General features: G+C 40.5%; 2 protein-coding genes across 4 annotated transcripts in view; one reads left to right on the top strand and one right to left on the bottom strand.

Annotated features, from left to right (window-relative positions):
* Nucleotides 1–4,408, bottom strand: part of med16 (mediator complex subunit 16) — a 24,554-nt gene extending 20,146 nt beyond the window's left edge. For both annotated transcript variants that reach the window (XM_034136204.1, XM_034136206.1), the window contains exons 1-6: nt 4,376–4,408; nt 4,207–4,274; nt 2,251–2,389; nt 1,467–1,571; nt 1,010–1,179; nt 429–710 (exon numbers count right to left, since the gene is read on the bottom strand). In XM_034136204.1, the coding sequence (XP_033992095.1) occupies nt 429–710; nt 1,010–1,179; nt 1,467–1,571; nt 2,251–2,389 (696 nt within the window). In that variant the 5' untranslated portion in view covers nt 4,207–4,274; nt 4,376–4,408. The remainder of the gene's footprint in view (nt 1–428; nt 711–1,009; nt 1,180–1,466; nt 1,572–2,250; nt 2,390–4,206; nt 4,275–4,375) is intronic.
* Nucleotides 4,409–6,249: 1,841 nt separating this feature from the next.
* tmem259 (transmembrane protein 259) overlaps nt 6,250–20,000 on the top strand; it is a 27,659-nt gene continuing 13,908 nt past the window's right edge. The window contains exons 1-5 of one of the 2 annotated variants that reach the window (XM_034136169.1): nt 6,250–6,584; nt 7,943–8,330; nt 16,138–16,425; nt 17,210–17,324; nt 18,957–19,067. In XM_034136169.1, coding sequence (XP_033992060.1) covers nt 8,112–8,330; nt 16,138–16,425; nt 17,210–17,324; nt 18,957–19,067 — 733 coding nt within the window. In that variant the 5' untranslated portion in view covers nt 6,250–6,584; nt 7,943–8,111. Of the gene's footprint in view, nt 6,585–7,942; nt 8,331–16,137; nt 16,426–17,209; nt 17,376–18,956; nt 19,068–20,000 lie in introns of both variants that reach the window. The other variant, XM_034136168.1, reaches the window with a different exon arrangement.

Here is a 20,000-nt window from a genome sequence, read left to right as displayed (position 1 = left end):
ATGTGTGTTTGGTGGCGTGATCATTATTATTTAGAGTCATTGCGTGCCTATTGATTTGAACACGATCCGTGTATCCATCATTTCCTGGTCTTCTCTAAAGAAGAGGGACCAATGAAAACGTTGTCATGTTGCCGTTGTTCAGCATGGAAACATTCATTAGCTAACAATGACATTATTGTTCTATTAATATAAAGGGAGGTCAGGTACTCTTTAAAACAGCTGCTAGTTATGGGTACTTTTTACTGAAGTACATTTCAAAGCCTCTTTACTTTCACTTGAGTAAAGAAGTTTAGTCAGTACTTCTACTTTCACCAGAGTATTTTTAAACATGAGTATCTGTACTTCTACTTGAGTAAAGGATGTGTATACTTCTACTTGAGTAAAGGATGTGTACTTTTGCCCTCTCTGTGTTCTCCCAACACACTGACCTTGTAGAACTGTACGGGCGAGGAGCTGCTTCCATCGGTCGCAGCCACCACGATGTTGCCCCCCCCGGTGAAGGCGATGTCTGCTAACGCCACCCTCCCCCTCAGCCTGCAGAGGCTCTCGCTGGCCGTCAGCAGGGCGCCGCCCGGCTTCAGCAGAGACACGGACACCAGGCCGCTCACCGTCACCGCCAGCCAGCCCTCCATCGGCTTCCCCCCAAACAGGGTCAGCGACGGGGAGAACTTCACCCGGGAAAACTTCTCCCCGAAGTTAGTGGAGCCGGACTGAAGGAGAGGAGACAGGAGGGAGGAAGATGGAAAGGGTTAGGAGACATTCAAATGAAAGAGTCTCTGTCGGCCTGTGTGTGTGTCCAGAAACGCTGGAAGTCAGGTTTTTTTTAAGTTTAATGTCCGACTGTAGAGGGCTATCTGAAATATATGCAATATCTGACTTTTATAACTCTCACAAGTGTTATATATTAAAAAAATGATATATATAAATTAGGGCTGGCAAATGAACACCTTGTGGAATTTCCACCACATACATATATCAGTGTGTGTGTGTGTGTGTGTGTGTGTGTTACCATCTCGACGTGCAGGGCTAGTTTGACCCCGTTGTGCAGCCAGCTGAGGGCCACGATGGGGTCTCCGTCCAGAGAGCTGCAGTGGAGACACTCCCAGCTGTTCACCAGGTGATCTGACATCGCCCAGCACTTAATCTGACCGTCACCGTCTGCTGAGAGGAGCTTAGAGCCTACACACACACACACACACACAACTAATAAATACAGTTTCAGTCTGAGGTTCAAATCTGAGTTTCTGTTCGGCTGCTGCTAATGTTAGCTCTGATAGCTTCAGACCCAGACGTCTCAACACTAACAGCACAAGGATGTAAAGAAGTTAGGCTGGATAAAAAGTCAGTTTATGACACATGTATGACTGACACATGCCTAGAGGGAATACAACACCAATACATTACATATTACTAGGAAACTACACAACTCCACTTAATGTAAAATATTCCATGTTATAAGCTCTCACCTGATTGGTCCCATTCCAAACAGGAAATGACCTCAGTGTGTCCCGAGTTGATGGAGTAAACGTCCCAGGGATGCTCCGTGTCGATGATGTGGATCATGTGACTAACTTCACACACACACACACACACACACACACACACACACACACACACACACACACACACACACACACACACACACACACACACACACACACACACACACACACACACACACACACACACACACACACACACACACACACACACACACACACACACACACACACACACACACACACACACACACACACACACAGTTATGTTGTTACCAAAGTACTTGTCATCTGTAGTGTAAATTCTGTGTCTGCAGTGTGTTCAAAGGGTTCAAAGGCGTTATCACGTGCACAGTAGCTAAAGTGTAGATATGCAATGAAACTCTTAAGTCCCATGCTCCTCCAACAATGCAACATAAAGATATATAAATATATATAAGACATAAAACAATAAGCATTGTGCAAGAGAATGTTGCCAGACCAATATGAAAGTGATGCAGGAGACGTTAACTATATACAAGTAGAATAGAATAGGCTGAGCGTGAGATGTGTGTGTGTGTGTGTGTGTGTGTGTGTGTGTGTGTGTGTGTGTGTGTGTGTGTGTGTGTGTGTGTGTGTGTGTGTGTGTGTGTGTGTGTGTGTGGTGTGTGTGTGTGTGTGTGTGTGTGTGTGTGTGTGTGTGTGTGTGTGTGTGTGTGTGTGTGTGTGTGTGTGTGTGTGTGTGTGTGTGTGTGTGTGTGTGTGTGTGTACCCTTGTCCTCGTCCTCCCCCTTCATGTCCGTGCTGAAGGCCAGGAGGTTCCTGCAGCTCCAGGAGCAGACCAGAGGGATGGAGGGGCAGTGAGAGTTCTGAGGACGCTTCTCCCAGTCACACACATAGGCCAGCTCCATCTGAGGAGGAACAAGAACTCAGATCTTAAAGGTGGAAGTACTCAGATCTTGTGCTTGAGTAAAAGTAGAAGTACTCAGATCTTGTGCTTGAGTAAAAGTAGAAGTACTCAGATCTTGTACTTCAGTAAAAGTAGAAGTACTCAGACCTTGTGCTTGAGTAAAAGTAGAAGTACTCAGACCTTGTGCTTGAGTAAAAGTAGAAGTACTCAGATCTTATACTTGAGTAAAAGTAGAAGTACTCAGATCTTGTACTTGAGTAAAAGTAGAAGTACTCAGATCTTGTACTTGAGTAAAAGTAGAAATACTCAGACCTTGTACTTGAGTAAAAGTAGAAGTACTCAGATCTTGTACTTGAGTAAAAGTACTCAGATCTTGTACTTGAGTAAAAGTAGAAGTACTCAGACCTTGTACTTGAGTAAAAGTAGAAGTACTCAGATCTTATACTTGAGTAAAAGTAGAAGTACTCAGATCTTATACTTGAGTAAAAGTAGAAGTACTCAGATCTTATACTTGAGTAAAAGTAGAAGTACTCAGACCTTGTTCTTGAGTAAAAGTAGAAGTACTCAGATCTTGTACTTGAGTAAAAGTAGAAGTACTCAGATCTTGTACTTTAGTAAAAGTAGAAGTACCCAGATCTTGTACTTGAGTAAAAGTAGAAGTACTCATATCTTATACTTGAGTAAAAGTAGAAGTACTCAGATATTATACTTGAGTAAAAGTAGAAGTACTCAGACCTTGTTCTTGAGTAAAAGTAGAAGTACTCAGATATTGTACTTGAGTAAAAGTAGAAGTACCCAGATCTTGTACTTGAGTAAAAGTAGAAGTACTCATATCTTATACTTGAGTAAAAGTAGAAGTACTCAGATATTATACTTGAGTAAAAGTAGAAGTACCCAGATCTTGTACTTGAGTAAAAGTAGAAGTACTCAGATCTTGTACTTTAGTAAAAGTAGAAGTACCCAGATCTTGTACTTGAGTAAAAGTAGAAGTACTCATATCTTATACTTGAGTAAAAGTAGAAGTACTCAGATATTATACTTGAGTAAAAGTAGAAGTACTCAGACCTTGTTCTTGAGTAAAAGTAGAAGTACTCAGATCTTGTACTTGAGTAAAAGTAGAAGTACCCAGATCTTGTACTGGAGTAAAAGTAGAAGTACCAGAGTGTAGGAATACTCTGTTTCAGTAAAAGTCCTGCATTCAAAATGTTCCTCAAGTAAAAGTAGAAAAGTATTCTCATCAAAATATAGTGAAAGTACCAAAAGTAAAAATAAAAGTAACAAAGTACATTTACTCAAATACTGTACTTAAGAAGAATTCTGAGGTACTTGTACTTTACTTGAGTATTTCAATGTTATGCTACTCTGTACTTATATATTCAAGATTCAAGGATGTTATTGTCATGTGTACATAGCTACAGTGTAGATATGACAACAGTGCAACACAATAACACAGATAAAATAGTGCAAGTAAATAATACTACACCTACTCTACTCCTCTACAGTTCAGAGGTAAATGGTGTACTTTTACTCCACTACATGTATTTAATACCTTTAGTTACTTCACAGATGTGGATGAATGATGTGAAATATAATCAAGTGTTAAATCAGACTTTAGTTCCACCTGGAGTAAATCCACAAGCTACCCTGCAGTATACAAAGTCATTCAAACTAGCTGCACCTTTACCAGCTTTGAGAACACTTTCATGATCAATCATTATAAAACATATCATATATATTATTCTGAAATGGACCAATCTGCACAATGAATACTTTTACTGTCGCTACTTTCACTATATTTTGATGCTAACGTTAGCTCACCTCAGTTTATCTCAGCTCCAGAGTCTCAGATGAAGTTATAATAAATCCGCTGTCCTCACAAAGAAGCCCTTTAAATAAATATATATAATACATATAAATCAGTTCTCGTAATTCATCAGATTATATTAAATAAATCATTAAAAATCGGATTTCTGTTTAACAAACAAACCGTTTACTCCACAACGTCTGAGGACCCCGCCGCTCACAGAGCTGTCTCCACAAATGCCTGTCTGTAAAACATTATAATGAACTGTAATAAAATACCATGGGATTATTTTAATCCCGTGTTGGACCTGTTGTTAATATTTTATGTTATTTTAATGATCTGTTGAGTAATTTTCTCTCCCCATTAGATTAAAGTCTCTGTGTTTTAAACATGGCGCGGACAGGACAGCCTGAAATACTCGCTGTGTTTCCCTCAGCGCAGTCTTACAGGCTTCGCAGAAAAATACTCATCAGATTCATATAATAGGAAAGTTTATTGCTGCCATACAATCCAAGCCAGAATCTTGTAATGCAAAAAATAAGATGGACCTTTATTTATCCCCGTGGGGAAATAAGGAGTTAAAGCAGCAACAGAGAGTGAAAAATAGGAAAGTACACAAGGTAAACAATAATAATAATAATAATAATTCATTACATTTATTTAGCGCTTTTCCAAATGCTCAAAGCGCTTTACATCACATATATTACATATATTAGACATGTTACAATGAATACAGTGGATACCAAAATATTATATAGTAACTGTTAAGATACATATTTGGGTTGGGATCATTCCATACTTCAAAGTCAAAGTCAACTTTATTGTCAATATTTCAGTTTGTGTGTACAGACAGAGAGATCGAAATACCGTTTCCCACAATCCAGAATACAAAATACAATTATATAAATATATGCATATACCGGTCCTATACAAACATCAACACACACATTTATACATATTCACACATTAAAGACATAAATAAAACCACAACAATCAATACAAACAAAATAACAGTCACTTCAATATCTGTGAAAAATGTATTTACATGTAAGTGTGCAGATGTGAGTGCAGGTCTTTGTGCAAACAGTGCAGGGTTTCTGTATGTACAGTACTGGTTACTGTTAATGGGTTACAGGGTTAACCCCTGGTTGTGCAGCCCTCCATCCACCCTCATCTTCACTAGATCTGCATGGGGGGGGGGGGGGAGGATACAGTCCAGCTTCCTTCTCGTCCTCCCCTCCGCCACCTTCTCCAGATTGACAAGTATGACAATACATTCGCCTGAAAATCCTCAAGGCTTAACACAAACACTCATGTTAGCAAACAAGTGTTCAATGTAATTAATCACATCCATATATAGTCTATGATCACATCACAGATAGTGCCACTGTTTTACCTGTTACATTAATGTTTTACTGAATATAAAGGTTGTTCCTCTACTGCCTCACTTAGAAAAGTAACTGGGATGTCCTTTTGTGAAAATATTGTAAATAATGATTTTAAATCTTAACCAACTCAACCCGATCTACTATGCGTGCTATAGGAACAACTAAAAGACATTGGATACACTGTGTATTCCTTTGTCGTTGTATTATGTATTATACATATATTTAACTTTTATTTCAGTATAGTAGCTGTGATGCACCTTGCAGTCAGTACTCGGGGGTAAGGCGCCCTGGCTGCTGCCTCTGTCCGTACCAAAACTGCAGTGAAAATACAATATATTAATAAAATGTAAGAAAACTCACGTCCTGATCATAACAACAAAACATACTTTAATTTCCACGATTAAAACCCTTAAAATATTTGCTTATATATAATTCAACAATACTTTGAAGCACAGGCTCTAGGTGTAAAGGGGATATAATAGACTGCAGGAGTTTGTCAAAGTGTGCTCTCAATGGGTAATGTTTATCTGTATGTATGAGACACATGTCATTGTTTTATTATTTGTATATATTATTATTTTTTGATTTTTATAATAAACTGAAAAAGCACCTGGCAGTCATTACTCGGGTAGAACGCGCCCTCGCGCAGGATCTGTATTTCCGGTCTGGTTGTTGTCCCGTCAGTCTCCAGTTAGCTTCGTTAGCTCTGTTAGCTTCGTTAGCTTACACTGTAACCGCCTCAAGTCTTACAAATTAAACTAATAAACTACAATGACTCCACACAGAGTCCGGGAGATGTTAACTGCGAGCTAACGCCGCGGCTCTTTATCAGTTAAACTAGTGTTAGCTGCTAGGTTAGCTTCTTTAGCGTTATCTTCCTGTGTAACGTTAGCTAACGGAGCTAACAAGCTAACCGGTTAGCATCTGCGTTTCTCTGTTTGATGAAAACGGAGAGCAGCCGTTAGCATGGATTAACTCAACAGACACAACAACAACAACACCAGGTAATAATGTTAGTTTATTTACACACAACAACAGGCAACTCAATAACTGGTTATAATGCTAGCATCCACATAGAGACACATATAGGTAATACGGTTAGCATACACAGTCAAAAACAGTTAATAAGGTAAGCATTCAAACACACACAATAACAGGTCATAATGTCGAGTAATGTAAGCAGTCAATACAAGGGAAAATGTTAGCATACACACAGAGAATAACAGCGTATAATGTTAGCATCCACATAGAGACAATTCTAGGTAATACGGTTAGCATACACAGTCAGAAACAGGTAGTAATGTTATCTTTCAAACACAGAAAATAATATGTAACATGTTAACATTCACAGAGGCAATAACAGGTAATAATGTTAGTATAATACACAATAACAGGTAATAATGTTAGCATACACAGAGAGACAATTATAGGTAATACGGTTAGCATACACAGTCAAAACAGGTAGTAATGTTAGCCTTCAAACACAGAAAATAACATGGAAAATGTTACCATTCACAGAGGCAATAACAGGTTATACATTTAGCACTCGCACATAATAACAGGCTATAATGTGGGCATCATACACAATAACAGGTAATAATGTTAGCATCCATATAGAGACAATTATAGGTCATACGTTTAGTATTTACAGTCAAAAACAGGTAGTAACGTTAGCTTTCAAACACAGAAAATAACCTGTAACATTTTAGCATTCACAGAGGCAATAACAGGTAATAATGTTAGCATTCACACATATTAACAGGTAATAATGTCAGTCCATACATAGAGACTATAACTGGTTATATTGTTGGCATCCACACAGTCAAAAACAGGTTCTAATGTTAGCATTTACTCACACATTGGTAGGTAATAAAGCTAGCATCATACACAATTACAGGTAATACTGTTACCATCATACACAATTACAGGTAATTCTGTTACCATCATACACAATAACAAGTAATAAAGCTAGCATCATACGCAATTACAGGTAATACAGTTAGCATCACACACATTAACAGGTGATAAAGCTAGCAAGACACTTCACCTGATCCTGTGGGTATTGCCAGACAGTACAGTACATGACCATCACATGTATGTATGATATGTATGTGTAATGTGTATCTGTAAAGCGCTTTGAGTCATTGAAAAGCGCTATCATAAATATAAGGAATTATTATTGTTATTATTATACACAATAACAGGTAATACAGTTAGCATCACACACAATAACAGGTGATACTGGTAGCATTCTCACCCTCATGTGTTACTTTACAATGTCTATCAAAGCAGGTTTCTGTTTCAGAAGATAAATATCTGAAATGTTTAATAATATATCAACGCTTGTTTTGGTCGTTTTTAGTGTCTGTGGAGAGGTTGAGTCCACTGGCTCTCATCGGGCTGTGACTCCATCAGCTGATCTGAGGTCAGAGTTTGACCTTCACTCTGAGGACTCCTGCCAGCCGCAATGCTCACCTAGACCCAGGTGTTAGTTTTTGCAGTGTGAGCAGAATCATTCAGAGACAGAGATCATGTCTGACAACCAGGCCAACAACAACGTCCCCCTAAACAACAACAATAACAACAACATGGGGCCCAACAGGATCCGCAACCCCAACATCAACCAGAACCCCCTCATCAACGTCCGGGACCGCCTCTTCCACGCCCTTTTCTTCAAGATGGCCGTCACGTACGCCCGGCTGTTCCCTCCGTCCTTCAGGAGAGTCTTCGAGTTCTTCGTCCTTCTCAAGGTGAGAAACCAATAAATATATAAGCTTGTGCTGTCAGTTGATTAAAACATTTAATCACAATAAAGCCCTTCAATAGTGTTTTATTGTGAGAGTTTATAGATTTTTTTTATCTTCACGGCCTATTGTATATTCTCACTTTTTAATGTTGCTTTAATTCTATTTTGAGATGTTTCAATTCTAGTATTGTTTATTTCTAATCTTTAATTTCTACTTATGAGCAATGCCTTCTTCTGTTTTGTGGTTTTTTATGCCGCTGCAACGCAAACATTTCCCAAATTGGGATTAATAAACGACTTATCTTAAAGGGGACCTATCATGCAAAATGCACTTTTTGATGTCTTTTATACATCAACATGTGTTCCCCGGGTGTCAGGGAACTCACGCAGCGTCAGAAAATAAAACCCTCTCTCTTCTCCTCCGTACCCAAATCTCTAAAAACGGGGGAACAACGGAGCTGATCCAGATTTGTGTCCGATATGACGTCATATCGGAAATGTAGGCTGGCTTTACACCCACGGCCCTATCAGAGACGTTGCTATCAGAAACAATTAGGGTTGCAAAATTCCGGGAATTTTCAAAGATGGAAACTTTCCATGGGAATAAACTGGGAATTTTCTGAATTGAAGGTTGGCTCTTCATAGGGAACTTAAATATAGTTGTGGAAAGTATATTTCCGATGCCATTCAAGTACACTTGAATATTCATGCCATAGCACACTGCTTACTGCATGGCTATTGAGACCACACCCCCTACAGGCACTGTGCATTCCTCCATCACATGCACAGATGATTTCTAGAAGACTGGATCACACTTTTGAGCCCAAAGCACAAGACAAATAAAGCCACACATTTGAGCCTGTGAACTACACAAAGTGAAGTAAGTTTTGATGATATTATGGGGTAATATATGTATTTAATTTTTAAATTGCAAATATCACATGTATCTAGTACAGTGTTTCTCAAACTTTTTCATACCAAGGACCACTTAACCAATAAAAAAAACGCTCGTGGACCACCTAACTCCCCAAATATCCAAAAACACATCGTTTTTCTAGAACAGATTACAAATCGCCTGAAAATGGCGATACAATGGAAAATACAAGTGGCAACATGTGTGACGAAGGTGTTGCGCTGGGCTATATCATGCAATCGAAAGTGAAACTTAAAGGTAGGGTAGGTAAGTTTGAGAAACCGGCTGGAGATACACTTTTTGTTATATTCCATGGAATGCTCTTAACATCCCGATAGCAATGAATATCTGAAGTGCTTTGACAAAAAATCCATAAAGAAATATCATCTGTGGAAGCTGTAGTACTGTGAAAAGCACGACCAATCATCTGAGCCGGCCCGGCTAAAATAACTGGATGGCCTACCTGCCTGTCAGCCTTCCATCTGTGCACAAACTTATCTCGTGCCCTCATTGGTCATGTGCGCGTTTGTGTGTGTTGGAGGAGGGGCTCTGTGAGGAAGTGGCAGATTTTCTCCGGTTGTGTATTTTCAAATTCTTGCGATCTCGAGCCGGTTTCTCAAACTTACCTACCCTACCTTTAAGCTCGCTCGCGGAGATATTCCCGCGAGTGTGCGGAAAACTTAAATAAATAAATGTATTTCAAATATGGAGTATTTCCAAAATTCCCCAGCTTAACTTCCCATGGAAATTTACCAGAAACTTTCCGGAAATTTACCGGTAAATTTCCATGGGAAGTTAAGCTGGGAAATGTTCCGCCCCTTTGCAACCCTAGAAACAATGCCCGACTGTTTTGGACGTAATATGGTCGGTGTTTACATTAGCATTGCTAACACTCAGAGCTAACCTGTACTGGAGAGCATGTGTGTGAAGAAGCAGGAAATAAAAAGGAACTCACCTTGTGGTATAACCGGCAAGAGAGAAAGCCTTTGAGCTCCATACTGTTTCAGAGAGAATCCTTGATAATCCATGATATGGTGTTTCATCACGGCAGTATTTAGTTTAGACAGTAGCTGCCGGGTCCCGCATGAGCTCAGACCCCTCCTTTTTAAAGCTTTATACCCCAAATCAGCACTTTAGAAACAGGAAGTGAAATAGAGGGATATGAGGCATGGCTAGAATGGGTGATCTGTTTGGTATTTGGAGCAAAACACTTCATAGACATGTTTTTTATATATTGTTATATATCTGAGACCTATGCTATTGCCTAAAAATAGCATGATAGATGCACTTTAATAATATGTTTAAAATACTATTATTTACTTGGATTATGGCTGGAGATTTAAACAAATACACATGTGGTGTTTCAATAAAGAAAGGCATGGCGAACTGCAAAGAGAAATCAGAGGGGTTTAACTTTATTTAACACGTTTTCTGAATGATTGGCATAAAGTCTGACGATTCTCCGACTCTTAGCAAAAGCATCGACAACGCCGCTGTGATTCCCCTCTGTTTAATGTGTGCTACACTACACATAATAATAATACATTTAATTTCTAAGCGCTTTTTCAGGTGCTCAAAGACACTTTACAGTCGATTAAAAAGGAAATAAAATATAAAAACACACCATTATTCACGCATTAAAAGCCAGTCTGAAGAGGTGTGTTTTGAAGGTGGGGAGGTCAATGCAGTCTCTGATGTTTTGTGGTAAGGTCACACTGTGACCCCCCTCTGTATAATGTAGATACACTCGTATGGTAGTACTCATACTGTGACCCCCCTCTGTATAATGTAGATATACTCGTATGGTAGTACTCACACTGTGACCCCCCTCTGTATAATGTAGATACACTCGTATGGTAGTACTCACACTGTGACCCCCCTCTGTATAATGTAGATATACTCGTATGGTAGTACTCATACTGTGACCCCCCTCTGTATAATGTAGATACACTCGTATGGTAGTACTCGCACTGTGACCCCCCTCTGTATAATGTAGATACACTCGTATGGTAGTACTCACACTGTGACCCCCCTCTGTATAATGTAGATACACTCGTATGGTAGTACTCACACTGTGACCCCCCTCTGTATAATGTAGATACACTCGTATGGTAGTACTCATACTGTGACCCCCCTCTGTATAACGTGACCCGTTTCAAGTTACAATTATATAATAACTACCCTCTAGGTTTTTTTTATTGGAATTATAGTTAATAATATGAAGTTGTAAAAATGTTTTGGGGGGGGGGTTGTATTCTAATATTAGTCTATTACAGTCAGATAACATAATTATCCACTGTCTTCACTATAGGGAATATAATGAGTGAATTTAATCCCATTTTCTACTTAAGAATATGTGTTATGGTGCCGTAAATAATACAATGACAACAGGATTGTGAGGTTGTGAATGCATAATAATTTAGTGATGACGTAGTTAAAACAATATTGGATGATATTTATTATTTTGGAGTGTTTTGGACTGAGATAAATCATGAGAACACCATGAACGTAGAGAGCTTTTAACACAAGGGTTAAGAGGGAGTGCAGAACATTGGATCATGTTTGCCGTTACAGCGAGGTTGTGATGGTTCTCACTGACGTCCAGTGGTGTCCAGTCAGTGACTACATGTACATCGTGTAAATAAAACTGTATTTAAGTAATAATAAGATAAGGTGGAGCTTTATTAATCCCCGTGAGGAAATTCAGTAGTTCAAACAGCAACAGGGTGAGAATGAAAAACAGGACGGCACAGATTCACTCAAGATTAAAGATGAATAAATGATATACATTTAAGTAACTTTTAAAATAAGAAACAAATGAAAAATGAACATACATACATATTTGGGTCATATATACATATTAAATATATTTACATGTATGTGTGACGGTAAAAAGTTATTGTGTAAACAGTGTATATTTTATTTACAGTACTTATGTTGTTATAATAACGATCAATAGAGAGGTGCAGTGACGAGTCCTAAAACCCGGAAGTGAGTCAGCATTTTATCACTTCCTGTTCCCTGGTCTCAGAGCCAATGGGATCTCTCCATAGGGTTTAGGAAACTATCTGTAAATAAGGTCTGTGGTTGAGACACATTGAAGAGACGGATCACGTTTTGTTCTAGGACATTAAATCCATCAGCAGTGACCCCACTGGTGATTTCTGAAGAGTTGACGTGTCTGAAAAACGATGGTTGTTACCAAGTGGCTGAATAGGACTACAGAAGTTGTGGAGGACGTTGTACGTCATTACGCCGAACACGTAAACACTCCTCTAAGTTAGTTTGCCCTGTTCTGCTTGAAAGCAAGTACCTGCCTCCTGCTAACTGTTCAAACAAACGCTTCAACTCGTTCCATTTAGAATCTGTGTGTTTGAATATGGATCTGAAGTTGGCGTGACGTTGAAGTCGTGCTGCTGGACTCGCCTGTAGTTCCTTTATAGCATAACGTTAGCATTTTGCTTCTGGACATTAGAGTTATGATTAGAACATTATAAAAGTAGACATGTGGAGATTATCCGGCTGAACAAACGGGTTCGTTTTGCACAGATCTTATTTTTTACAATATTCCAAAATCCTCTGGAGAAATCCCGTTGCTTTTTTGTCGAGGGAACCAGCAGCTTCCTTCAGGGTCGGCCTACAAACATAAGTCATCCCTGCACCGCTATATAAAGCTTCAGCTGACTCTTATGGCGCGTTTCCACTACAGCGCGGAGCCCCGTTTAAGAGGGCTGTGACGTCAGCGGCCCGTCTTTGGTTGCGTTTCCACTTGGCCTAGTACCGGCCGGCGGGTCCTAATTCACAGTTTTTCTGGCCTCATAAAATCGTGGGTCTAGGGCCAGAGACAACGAGGCTGAGTCGGGCTGAGTATGCTAAACTAGAGAGAGCATCGCTGGCAAGAGGGCTACAACTACAACAAGATGGACATATTTGACCGTGATTTAATTGTAATACACGTTTCAAAATGATGCCGAAGTAACAACATACTGATACCGGTTAGTAAAAACCATGAATTAATGCTTTGACAAGTCTGCAGACAGACGGCAGGCGAAACACCTTTTAAAATGCGTGTTTTCTAAATGGAGATTGGCTAAGCTAACGCAGTATATGCTCCGACCGTCCACACTCACAACAACGGCCTATACAGACATAAATAAAGCAGCGACTGTATTCTCCATGACACAGACAGTCTGTGGTTTGTACTTGTTTAACTTGTGTCTAGTTTCTGAACAGATATGAGGAGCTGTGAGCTCTGAGTGCTAACAGCTAACGGCTGTGTTGTTTTTCTGGGGTTCTCATTGAAGATGACGTCACGGCTCCGCCTACACTGCGTTACTATAGATACTGCCCCAGTTCCTAAACTGTAATGGAAATGCGCCATAAAGTGAGCCAGTCCTAACGAGGCCTAGCCATACCGAGCGGGGCCGTGCGAGGCCGTGTAGTGGAAATGCGCCATTACTGGCTCCTGCTGGCTCCTGCTGGCTCCTGCTGGCTCCTGCTGGCTCCTGCTGGCTCCTGCTGGCTCCTGCTGGCTCCTGCTGGCTCCTGCTGGCTCCTGCTGGCTCCTGCTGGCTCCTGCTGGCTCCTGCTGGCTCCTGCTGGCTCCTGCTGGCTCCTGCTGGCTCCTGCTGGCTCCTGCTGGCTCCTGCTGGCTCCTGCTGGCTCCTGCTGGCTCCTGCTGTGCTTTAGAAAAAGTCCACTGCCTCTCTCTTTATGTAATGTATATAAAGATGATATGTAACATGAGGTGAGTTCTCTGTGTGGAGAACAGCAGCAGCTCATTGTCCCCGTCATCAAGCAGGTGTGTAATCTGAATCAGGGATGAGGATTAAAACGAGCGGGTTTATGGTGTTTGTTGCTCCTTCAGATTAAGAGCAGGCTTTTCTCTGCAAACACTGAGTAATGAAATGAAACCATGGAAGAACTGGATACAGCGTGGGAGGCGGGGTCTCGTTCTTTCCTATGAGAGCTGCTCATTGGCTCATGAAGGCAAAATGGCCCAACTTTTGAGAGAGCGAAACGTCACAGATTACCCAGCATGCCTGACTGTCAGAGCAGAAGAACCCGTATGTGCGCTCACAACTTTAAGGACTGAATGATTCTAATAAGGGCTATAACATAGTTCATCCTGGGAAGTTTATTTAGTTAAAAAATGTATCCTCTGATTTACAGACATCTCTTTCCCAATGTTAGTCAATGGGGAAAAGTCTTTCTGGGCCGGGTGACGCCACGGACTGATACGGAAGCTGTAGTCTGGCGCGCTTCCTGGGGGCTTGAATGAAACAGCATTAACTCCCCTCTCCTCTTCCTCCTCATCCTCCTCCTCCTCCTCCTCCTCATTCTTTATCTGATGTACCATATTCCAATTACTTGTATATAGACTCTCCTTGCACTATGTCTATTTTATTTGTATTTACTTGCACTATTTTATCTGTTTTATTGTGTTGCTCTGTTGGAGGAGCCTAAGATTTTCATTGATATATCTACACTGATCGTGAATTTGCATTATCCTCCTTTTAATTCAAAATGTCATCGTTGTACCTTTAATCTAAATGTATTTTTAATGTCTACTACTTTAATGCTATTTTCTGTTTCTTTGTAACTGGTAACTGTATGCTGCTGTGTGATATCAATTCTCTGTGATATGTCCTAGAAAGTCAAGGTAAACTTAACTAATGTGCAATTAAAAAAGAGGAATAGTTTAGACGAAGACTAAACGGTACCGTGGGGTCAGATTAGAATTTTCCAAAGGGGGGTTGGTTTAGCGTGAAACACTTGAAATAACTAAAGGACAAGTTAAGAGAGAAAGTAGAAAGAAAGGGAGGTCAAAGAAAACTATCTCTGCCATTGTATATCTTTGCTTTTAAATTTGTGTTTTTAAATGCTATTTTATAATATGTGTCTTAATAATAATAATAAATGTTATTTAAAGGGTACCTATCATGCAAAATGCACTTTCTGATGTCTTCTCTTCATCACCATGTGACCCCGGTGTGTCAGGGAACTCACGCAGCGTCAGAAAATAAACCCCTCTCTCTTTTCCTCCGTACCCAAATCTCTAAAAACGGGGAACAACGGAGCTGATCCAGATTTGCGTCCGATATGACGTAATATCTGAAATGTGGACCCACGGCCCTATCAGAAACGTTGCTATCAGAAACAATGCCCGTCTGTTTTGGACGTAATATGGTCGGTGTTTACATTAGCATCGCTAACACTCAGAGCTAACCTGTACTGGAGAGCATGTGTGTGAAGAAGCAGGAAATAAAAAGGAACTCACCTTGTGGTATAACCGGCAAGAGAGAAAGCCTTTGAGCTCCATACTGTTTCAGAGAGAATCCTTGATAATCCATGATATGGCGTTTCATCACGGCAGTATTTAGTTTAGACAGTAGCTGCCGGGTCCCGCATGAGCTCAGACCCCTCCTCTTTAAAGCTTTATACCCCAAATCAGCACTTTAGAAACAGGAAGTGAAATAGAGGGATATGAGGCATGGCTAGAATGATCTGTTTGGTATTTTGAGCAAAACACTTCATAGACATGTTTTTTATATATATCTGAGACCAATGCTATAGCCTAAACATAGCATGATAGGTGACCTTTAAAGGCGCCTTTCATGACACCCAAGGACACCGTACAAATTGTTAAATATGCTAAGAGGTAAAAGCAATACGTTAAAAACACAAAGATACCAACATGGAGAAGACAATTAAAGTGGAAACAACTGATAGGGACAGGTTCTTCAGCGGAGACAGAGGATCATTCATGTCTTTGAATTGCCTTGTTGAAAGGGGCTGTATAAATAAACTTGCCTTACAAAGACAGATTAATATTGATGATTACACTGCACTGTAGCTATGTACAAATGACCTTGCATTTTGAATCTCTCCTCTTCAGGCGCTCTTCGTCCTCTTCATCCTCGCCTACATCCACATCGCCTTCTCTCGTTCGCCCATTAACTGCCTGGAGGCGGTGAGGGAGCGCTGGCCTCGTGACGGCCTGCTGCGGGTTGAGATCCAGAGGAACTCCTCGCGCGCTCCGGTTCTCCTGCAGTACCACGACTCCTCTAGTGGGCTGCAGGAGGAGCAGGGGGGGGAGGAGCTGAGCCTGGCAGAGCTAATGGGGGAGGAAGAGGAGGAAGAGGAGGAGATGACCCTGGAGATGTTCGACAACAGCTCCGTGCAGGTGAGGAGAAACAACAAGGACTCCTACTGACTCCTACTGACTCCTGCTGACTCCTGCTGACTCCTGCGGACTCCTACTGACTCCTGCTGACTCCTACTGACTCCTGCTGACTCCTACTGACTCCTGCTAACTCCTGCTGACTCCAGCTGACTCCTGCTGACTCCAGCTGACTCCTGCTGACTCCTGCTGACTCCTGCTGACTCCTGCTGACTCCTGCTGACTCCTGCTGACTCCTACTGACTCCTGCTGACTCCTACTGACTCCTGCTGACTCCTCCTGACTCCTACTGACTCCTACTGACTCCTGCTGACTCCTGCTGACTCCAGCTGACTCCTGCTGACTCCTACTGACTCCTGCTGACTCCTGCTGACTCCTGCTGACTCCTGCTGACTCCAGCTGACTCCAGCTGACTCCTACTGACTCCTGCTGACTCCTACTGACTCCTACTGACTCCAACTGACTCCAACTGACTGCAGCTGACTCCAACTGACTCCTGCTGACTCCTACTGACTCCTGTTGACTCCTGCTGACTCCTGTTGACCTTTACCAACTCTTACCTAAAAACATACATACATAAAAAGTGACCATATAAAATCTGAGCGCTACTGCTTATAATAACGTTGTTCTCTTCTCCCTATTCGTCACCATGACCCGTTATTGATCTCGGCCCGGTTCTTGGTTCCAAATACAAACCAGTTTTATTATCCGGCTGCAGTGGAAACAGGAACAACTGTCTCTTACTGACCTACTCTAATGACTCTTGTTGTGATCACTTCCTCTGCAGTTCGATCTGGACATGGAGCCTCGCCTGAAGCCCTCTATGATTGGAGGAGGAGTGAGAGGAAGAAGAGGAGGAGTGAACGACAGTCAGGACGTCTCTTTCAGTCAGACCACTAAAGGTATGCAGCCGCTGCAGGAGGTGTCTGAGCTGGAGATGTTGACCAGAGCAGGTAAACCCTCCTCCCCCTCTCCTCTTCATCCTCCTCTTCATCTTCCTCCTCTTCCTCACACTCTCCTCCTCCTCCTCCTCCCCCTACTACTGGACAGAATCACCTCCAGACTTTTCTTTAGTTGTTTCCTATGGAGGTTGATCCGTCTCAATATTCAAAGTCAAAGTCAACTTCATTGTCAATCTTTTCAGTTTGTGTGTACAGACGGAGAGATCGAAATATATATATAATAATATATCATTTCCCACGATCCCAAATATAAAGATATGTATATCCTATATATACACAATCAATAATACACATGTATACATATGCACACATTAAGACATGAATAAAAGCACAACAATCAATATGTACAAAATAACAGTAACTTCAATATCTTTGAGAAATGTACATTAGTGATATTATTTAAGTGAACAGATTAATAACCCCCCCAACAGCCGGGTGACACGAGTAGATTTTCCTTCGGTACCGGCGAAATGTCTCGGTGTTTAAAAGCAGATCCATGAACACAGATTTCAGATCAATTAACATAGAATTCAGACCAATAAACACAGATTTCAGATCAATTAACACAGAATTCAGATCAATAAACACAGATTTCAGATCAATTAACACAGAATTCAGATCAATAAACACAGATTTCAGATCAATTAACACAACATTCAGATCAATTAACACAACATTCAGATCAATAAACACAACATTCAGATCAATAAACACAACATTCAGATCAATTAACACAAAATTCAGATCAATAAACACAGAATTCAGATCAATAAACACAGATTTCAGATCAATTAACACAGAATTCAGATCAATAAACACAGATTTCAGATCAATAAACACAACATTCAGATCAATAAACACAACATTCAGATCAATAAACACAACATTCAGATCAATTAACACAACATTCAGATCAATTAACACAACATTCAGATCAATTAACACAGATTTCAGATCAATTAACACAACATTCAGATCAATAAACACAACATTCAGATCAATAAACTTGATTAACAAATGTCTGGAGAGTTGTAAATGTTAGGATATCCACACATGCTTTTTGGTTATTAGTAAATCAATTATAGTATTCACAGATTACACATGTACACACATATTATTGATCTGTTCACACACATATTATTGATCTGTTCACACACAGACTATTGATCTGTTCACACACATATTATTGATCTGTTCACACACAGACTATTGATCTGTTCACACACATATTATTGAGACAGATCCACCTCCATAGTTTTCCATCAGTTGTTTGTAAAGAGGGGTTTCTCCTCCTCGGCAGCAGGGGGCAGCAGAGGCTCTTTAACAACAATAATAATACATTTCATTTAAAAAGCACACTTTAAAAACAACCTCAAGCTTCACAATGCTATGAGGAGAAAATAAAGTTATCTAAGGAGCATATTGAATAAAATATGGTAATATAAAAAAGGGCAGTTGTAGTTAGAACAGACAGCCTCGGGACATTTAAAACAAACATGGGGGTTTATAAAAAACACGTTGAGGATTATGATAAGTGGAGCTAATAATAATAAATATTCTGTTGTGTTTCAGTTTGGCCTCAGGAGGAATACATCGTGGAATATTCTCTGGAGTACGGCTTCCTGCGTCTGTCGCAGAGCACGAGACAGAGACTCAATATCCCCGTCATGGTGGTCACTCTGGGTGAGGGACTCTTTAAAGTAGAGACACTACATACTGATATACACCTGAACATCAGCAGGAGAGGACTCTTTAAAGTAGAGACACTACATACTGATATACACCTGAACATCAGCAGGAGAGGACTCTTTAAAGTAGAGACACTACATACTGATATACACCTGAACATCAGCAGGAGAGGACTCTTTAAAGTAGAGACACTAGATACTGATATACACCTGAACATCAGCAGGAGAGGACTCTTTAAAGTGGAGACACTACATACTGATATACACCTGAACATCAGCAGGAGAGGACTCTTTAAAGTAGAGACACTACATACTGATATACACCTGAACATCAGCAGGAGAGGACTCTTTAAAGTAGAGACACTAGATACTGATATACACCTGAACATCAGCAGGAGAGAACTCTTTAAAGTAGAGACACTACATACTGATATACACCTGAACATCAGCAGGAGAGGACTCTTTAAAGTAGAGATACTACATACTGATATACACCTGAACATCAGCAGGAAAGGACTCTTTAAAGTAGAGATACTACATACTGATATACACCTGAACATGAGCAGGAGAGGACTCTTTAAAGTAGAGATACTACATACTGATATACACCTGAACATCAGCAGGAGAGGACTCTTTAAAGTAGAGATACTACATACTGATATACACCTGAACATCAGCAGGAGAGGACTCTTTAAAGTAGAGACACTACATACTGATATACACCTGAACATCAGCAGGAGAGGACTCTTTAAAGTAGAGACACTACATACTGATATACACCTGAACATGAGCAGGAGAGGACTCTTTAAAGTAGAGATACTACATACTGATATACACCTGAACATCAGCAGGAGAGGACTCTTTAAAGTAGAGATACTACATACTGATATACACCTGAACATCAGCAGGAGAGGACTCTTTAAAGTAG

The sequence above is a fragment of the Trematomus bernacchii genome, unplaced genomic scaffold (genome assembly GCF_902827165.1).
Source record: "Trematomus bernacchii unplaced genomic scaffold, fTreBer1.1, whole genome shotgun sequence".
NCBI lineage: Eukaryota > Metazoa > Chordata > Actinopteri > Perciformes > Nototheniidae > Trematomus > Trematomus bernacchii.
The sequence above is the reverse complement of the archived record's forward strand: the minus strand, read 5'-3'. Positions and strand labels throughout refer to the sequence as shown.